Source organism: Arachis hypogaea, chromosome 8 (assembly GCF_003086295.3).
Source record: "Arachis hypogaea cultivar Tifrunner chromosome 8, arahy.Tifrunner.gnm2.J5K5, whole genome shotgun sequence".
NCBI classification, from domain to species: domain Eukaryota; kingdom Viridiplantae; phylum Streptophyta; class Magnoliopsida; order Fabales; family Fabaceae; genus Arachis; species Arachis hypogaea.
In genome coordinates this window covers 12,815,969-12,822,200 of record NC_092043.1, presented here as the reverse complement: position 1 = coordinate 12,822,200, position 6,232 = coordinate 12,815,969, and the positions used below count along the sequence as shown (strand labels likewise).

General features: G+C 37.5%; 2 protein-coding genes across 7 annotated transcripts; one reads left to right on the top strand and one right to left on the bottom strand.

The window, feature by feature from the left end:
* The first annotated feature begins 219 nt into the window (after positions 1-219).
* On the top strand, positions 220-3,508 carry LOC112706166 (uncharacterized methyltransferase At1g78140, chloroplastic). Of its 6 annotated transcripts, none has more exons than XM_025757325.3 (8): positions 220-569; positions 702-817; positions 1,186-1,326; positions 1,445-1,526; positions 2,197-2,390; positions 2,492-2,603; positions 2,762-2,869; positions 3,116-3,508. In XM_025757325.3, exons 1-8 carry the CDS (start codon positions 378-380, stop codon positions 3,254-3,256), a joined length of 1,086 nt encoding a protein of 361 aa, XP_025613110.1. In that variant the 5' UTR covers positions 220-377; the 3' UTR covers positions 3,257-3,508. The 6 variants fall into 6 exon arrangements, 2 of the variants coding, with proteins under 2 accessions (XP_025613110.1, XP_025613109.1); XR_011864546.1 differs by having other exon boundaries at positions 270-569; positions 2,492-2,614; XR_011864544.1 differs by having other exon boundaries at positions 270-569; positions 2,492-2,656.
* Positions 3,509-3,541: 33 nt separating this feature from the next.
* LOC112706165 (uncharacterized) lies at positions 3,542-5,868 on the bottom strand. Its single transcript, XM_025757323.3, has 3 exons — positions 5,237-5,868; positions 4,379-5,160; positions 3,542-4,243 (listed from the first exon to the last, which is right to left on the bottom strand). The coding sequence occupies exons 1-3, from the start codon at positions 5,522-5,524 to the stop codon at positions 3,754-3,756; spliced, it is 1,560 nt and encodes a 519-aa protein (XP_025613108.1). The 5' UTR covers positions 5,525-5,868; the 3' UTR covers positions 3,542-3,753.
* Between the last annotated feature and the right edge of the window lie 364 nt (positions 5,869-6,232).

Here is a 6,232-nt window from a genome sequence, read left to right as displayed (position 1 = left end):
TAACAAAAAATATAAAAAAAATTAAATGACATTGACAATCTCTTCAAAAAAAATAATGAGACTTTCAACAAAAGAAAATTTATTATTCTTAGTTAATTCTTAATGAACAAATCAACCGATTAAGACTTATTCTGTTAATAAAAATTATTAATAAAAAATTAATAAAAAAGTATTTTTTTATTGAGAATTTAATTGTGTTTCCAAATAATTATGAGGACTGTTTAATTTTTTTTTTCATAAAATGATAAAATAATATATAATATCAAGCGAAGATAGAGGAGTAGAAGAGTTTTAAAAGGAAACGAGAGTTTTCTGGTAGTGATAATCCATCGCACGGGAGACAGTCACGGTCCACTTGCTCAACTCAACGGCAACAAATGCCCCCAGCGATGGCAGTTATCGGTAACACCTCATTATTCTCTAACCTCACGCTCTCTTCTTCGCTCAACCGCTCCACGCGCCTCTTCTTCATCTCTGTTGCTTTCTCTCCCACCAACTTTCGCCTTCGAGCTGCCTCTGCTTCTTCTTCTCCTTCTTCCACTGCTACTTTCGTCGACACCAACCCAACCGTAGCGCTTCTTCTTCTTCTTCTTTCACTAATTCAACAAACAATTTCATTTCTTATACTTCTTTTTTTTGTTTGTTTGTGTATATATGGTTTATTATTCAATAATACGTGGAGCGTAATTTTGTGAGTTCAGGATTCCATCGTTGCAGAGAAGGAGAAGGAGAAGGAAGTGAAGCACAGCAGCAACTTATTGGCTTGTCCGGTTTGTTACGACTCCTTGAATTGGACTAGTCATCCTTCCTTATCAGTGTGAGTTCATCTCATTAATACAAATCCATCTTTGAAGTATGATTGTGATTACCAATGATGAACTAATTTGCTTCTGTATTTTGCTTTTTAATTGATTTTCTTCTTTTCTTCTTATAATCAGATAGTAAGTATCGCAACCATAGTAAGTTCTAGGCTCGAGAAATGTTTGCTGTATTATTATTATTACTACTATTTTTCTGAAAGAGTATGCCAACTTATTCATCGTGGACCATTGAATGAAATGTGAGTGATAATTGAAATTCAATCAAATGGAAGATGACTGAAAGAGTTGGTTCGATTCTGCAAAATGAGTACACTGTAAGCTTAACATAACCTCTGCTGTTTCTTGATTGGGTAATTTGATGCAGAGATGCTATAGCTGGGTCTAGTTTACAATGTGGAACGTGTAAGAAAACATATGTTGGAAGCCAAACGCATCTAGACCTCACGGTAACAACCGGAGCCAAAAGCTATGGTGAACCTATGCCATTAACCACAGAGTTTTTCAGGTATCCAACTTTTATCTCTTCTTTCTTGATATATTATGATCTTTTCTAAGCTAACATATGCACATCAATAAAGTAAAATACAGTGGTATAATTTGGCAATGATTGTGTTCTGAACCAGGTTGCCATTGATATCAGCTCTCTATGAGAGAGGCTGGCGCCAAAGTTTTGTATGGGGTGGTTATCCAGGTCCTGAGAAAGAGGTGAATCAAATCTTTTTGTTCTTCGACTTGACTGTATTCCAAATTTATATTGGTTTCTTATTTATCATTATTTGTTCTTCGGTTTCTTGCATAAGATTGTGTGCAATTGCAACAATAATGATTCTTCATATATGATATTATATTGGTAACTTTTAGAGTTTTGAGGAGCATCCATCAAACAAACTGTCTGATAAGTGTTTAATAACGGCTCAAATTCAAAGTCAATTTGTATGCTAAGCAACTAGTAAGACAAAAATTGAGGTAATTTGTCATAAGCTAGAAATACGTGCTTAGCAAAATCAGTTTAAAATAAGTTTTGCTGCTTTCACAAGCTCATCCAACTATGCAAGAAATTACTGCCACTGCCAGCACCAAATTAGAACCTCTAAACCTAAACTTAGCTCATGCTGATGTCCTGAAAGCTTGATCATTAAGTTTGTCATATTTACCTTGTGGACGTTGATGAGAAGAATAATTCATATTTACCTTGTCATTCACATTTCTACCATTTATATAATTGCTTTGTGTTGTAGATCATCAAGTTCTTTAGATTTATTTTGAAATCTGCCTTCTTCACCATGCATGTCATATGTACTTCCAAAGCAATGCTGATGCATGGCTACTGTAATTTACCTCATATAATCATGCATGTTATTGAATTTTATTGCAGTTTGAACTGATGAAGGAGTTCTTAAAGCCAGTATTGGGTGGAAATATCATCGATGCTAGTTGTGCAAGTGGATTATTTTCAAGATTATTTGCAAAGAGTGGATTGTTTCCTTTGGTTGTTGCTCTAGACTACTCAGAAAACATGTTGAAACAGTGTTATGAATTCATTCAGCAGGAAGAGAACTTTCCAAAAGAGTATACATTTTATATTTCTTTTATTCAACTTTTGAGTTCAAAGTTATACTTATTATAAATTTTGGTTTATGTGACAAACTCAGTAGTGCATTTGTTGTTAGGAACATCACCTTGGTTAGAGCAGACATATCAAGACTCCCTTTTGTTTCAAGTTCTGTTGATGCAGTGCATGCGGGCGCAGCTCTCCACTGTTGGCCTAGACCTTTAGCAGCTGTAGGCAAATGGTTATTCATTAATATTTGGATTTTAAAGAAGTGTTTAATTTGGTTAGAATATCTACAATTTCTTGGAGCAAATCATTTAAACTATGGAGTGTTACCTTAACTTTATTTGCATTGTTTCCTATAATTTCCATGATTCATTGTATGCAGGTAGCTGAAATAAGTCGTGTTTTACGACCTGGAGGTGTCTTTGTTGCAACCACCATAATAATTGATGGGCCTTTCATTGTTGTCCCATTTAGAAGTACTTTCAGTCAGGTATAGAATTAGAATCTTTTTGGCTTGGGACACTCGTATCTGCATTTATTGGTAACCTCGGTGATAGTAACCACTAACCAGACTCACTGTTATATTCTCAATTGCATTAATCTTGTGCGCTTTATTTCATTCATTCATGATTAATCCCTCTGATGATACATAGGAAATTTCTCATATTTTTCCGTAGGACATAAGAAAATGTTTCTGGCAAGTTTAAATAATGGATCAATTCGTTTTTCATTGTAGAGTTTTAAGCAAGTATCCGGAAGTAACTTATTTCTCTCTGAACGTGAACTTGAAGAACTCTGCAGTGCCTGCGGGCTGGTTGGATTTAAATGCATCAGAAATGGATTCTTTGTGATGATTTCTGCTACCAAACCAAGTTAAGGTTTGAGTTTTCTGGTGCTGATTCCTGTGCTACCTTATACACATCTTACTGAAGGATTTACACAGTTCATTTGATAAATAAGTAGCAGATCATGATAATATTTGCTCCATTTAGCAAAATTAATATATATCACATACTTATGTGCCATAGATGTCATGAGTGAATGCACCACCGGATAAACAAGTCATGGTGGACTATAGATGTAAATATGATTACCCATCATAATTAACTTTCATTTTGCATTTGATTTATATGTCACAGTCATCATAGTTTTGTCAAAAAAGTTAAGTGGAAGGACGAGAATATATTTTGCTATTCAATGGATGTTACAAGTATCTATACTTTGAACAAATCGTGTATAATAATAAGGGAATTTCGTTCCCTAAAAGGGAAGAGAAAACTATGGAAGGCCTATACTAAAATATACAATCTCTTTTATGGAAATTCTATGCCACCCAAAAGACCTGATATACAATCTCTCTTGAACCTAGCAACCTCAGCTGGCTGCAGAGTTGCGAAAACTATTTGTCCAATCGGCGAATGTCAACCTCCGTTGGAGCAATGTGTTATCTTCACCATCATGATCAAAATCACCATTCAACCCTTCTTTCTCAAACTCTCTATCCAAGGGCAAACTAGGTGATTCAATTTCCTGCAACTCCGATTCTATTAGAGCCTCCATCCTAGCACGTTCCCTGTCTCTTGGGTAAGCATGATAGAGAAACGAGTATATGAAACAGCATACCGCCATTGGAATTCCAATTGCTGTATATAAAGCCTTTGCCAGCGATGCAGCATTCTCTCTATCTGTTAAAATTTCTTGAGATACCGTAGCACCTTTAGGAATAGGCTTATACCCATAAACATGTTGAGCCAAAATCCCCACCGCAGGAGGAGCAAAGGATGATAGTATAGACTCAAAAGATCGATCCAACGCATATACACTAGTTCGAGATCTCTCCGGAACTATCTCTGCAAAAATTGGACTGATGTCCATCCAGTTTGTGATAAATCAGACCTATGGATAAGCAATAAGCCTAACAAGTTGTCTAAGAGTCTAAGTTCAAAATCTATGCAGAAGATTATCACAAACAATAGTTCCTAATAAGTGGGAAAATTACTTGTTTGCAGCTGGAGCATTCCAAGATATGCAGAACCCCACAATGACCAGAACCAAACCATGAGGTATAATAGTAGATGGATTTTGTGGCAACCCCAGCAAGAGTATTGCTGCAAGGGGGATTGCGGATGCAGAGCTTATTTGTGCCAGAATTATCCTTCCAGAGTTTGGAAGCCGTTTCGAAAGGATGTCCCCCATCTTGCCTCCAAACAAACCCCCAATGGATGAAGAAACCACAAACAAACCTATGAGAGATGCAGTTTTCTGGTGGGAAAATCCACTAAGCTCAAGCCACATTGGTGAAAATGACAAAGCTGACCAGGGAAATGAACCGGTGACACCCTGCGCAACAATGATCTGAAAAGACAAAATCTTGGAAACCGACTTGGCTTCCTGAAATAAATTTTTCACTTCCGACCAGAATGTTCTACCGGCAGCGTCTTTCCGGCGCATTTTCGCAGAAACTTCAAGTTCAAGTTCACGGCTACCATTATCCGAGAAGTGTGGATCCTTGGCGAAAAGGAAAACTAGCACACCAACTAGAACACTAATGAATCCAACTAGATGGAAGGAAATTCTCCAACCAGGGATGCCCATGATGGTTAAGGGAGCAATCAACATGGAGAAGAGGCCACCAAGAATGGCACCAATGTTGCCGGTGAGTTGAAGCCATCCAAAAGCCATGCCACGATTGGTGTCATGAGTGGAGTCAGCAACAAGAGACTGAATTGCAGGGGTAACGAGTGCAAGGCCAATCCCATTAAGCCCTCGTGACACAGCCACCTATTATTGATTATTAATTCAATATCTAAATGCGACAAAACGAAGCACGCGCCTTGGAAAGAGAGGTGGGGAGTACCTGGAAGAAGGTGGAGGAGAAGCCCACGAGGAAGGTGGCGGCGGCCCAGAGGAAAGCGCCGATGGCGATGACGTGGGCGCGGTTGTGGCGGAGGGAGAGGTAGGCGGCGAGAGGGTAGCAGGAGGACTGGACGATGGATCGGAAGAGAGTGAGGGATCCGAGGCCGGTGGGGTCTGTGTGGAGGGCCTCACCGACTTCCTTGTAGACGCCGGGGAGGAGGGACTCGTCGGCCCTCTCCATGATCCCCGCCAGGTTCACAAGCAGCAGAGTCACCGTCTCTCCTTTCATCGTATCATCGAATCACCACCGTTCACTTCAATACGTGTTGCTGTGTTTCTTTGACACCATTACACCAACACGACTTTTCTTCTTTGAATTTTCCATTCTTTCTTTCTTGTCAACACCCCTCACCTCACGGCACCGCTACTCTATTTTTGTCTTTTTTGTTTCTTTACAGTCCTCATCCAGACTAAGTTCGGGCCTGAATCCAATAAGTATGGAGAGGAGAAAGGCCCCATATCCAAAAACACAATAGAAAGACTCTTTTTTCTTCTTATTAGTTTATTACGGTACAAATTGTGGTATCTTTGCTATCCTATATTCTAAGGACATAGATTAAATATACTATAAAAAAGTTTTAATTTATTTATTATTTTTATGCATTAAAAATGTAAAAATTTTTATTTATATAATAAATAATATTAAATTTTTTTTATGATATGTTTAATCTATGCTTTTATGGTATTTAATTTTTTTATCATGTACCCAGAAAAATAAAACCTGCTATATTAAATTAATAATAGGGGCCAATTGAAGTTGACATTAGGTTTCAGGATTTTGTTCGTGACTCCTCATGGTTAGTAGAATGAATTTTTCCAAAATCATTAAATCGTCAATGAAAGAATAACTGCGCCTTGAGAGATTTTATAATAGACAATTCGATTTTTAGTTTATCTAATTAAATTATCAATCATAGTATTTGCATATTTAAAAATT

Bases quoted from the DNA above. Each gene is read 5' to 3' on its own strand.
- LOC112706166 (XM_025757324.3), top strand. From the start codon at position 378: ATGCCCCCAGCGATGGCAGTTATCGGTAACACCTCATTATTCTCTAAC. The intron at 570-701 runs GTAGCGCTTCTT...TTGTGAGTTCAG, and splicing joins TCGTCGACACCAACCCAACC to GATTCCATCGTTGCAGAGAA. The intron at 2,604-2,761 runs GTAGGCAAATGG...CATTGTATGCAG, and splicing joins GGCCTAGACCTTTAGCAGCT to GTAGCTGAAATAAGTCGTGT.
- LOC112706165 (XM_025757323.3), bottom strand. From the start codon at position 5,524: ATGAAAGGAGAGACGGTGACTCTGCTGCTTGTGAACCTGGCGGGGATC. The intron at 5,161-5,236 runs GTACTCCCCACC...AATCAATAATAG, and splicing joins TCTCCTCCACCTTCTTCCAG to GTGGCTGTGTCACGAGGGCT. The intron at 4,244-4,378 runs GTAATTTTCCCA...GATGGACATCAG, and splicing joins AATGCTCCAGCTGCAAACAA to TCCAATTTTTGCAGAGATAG.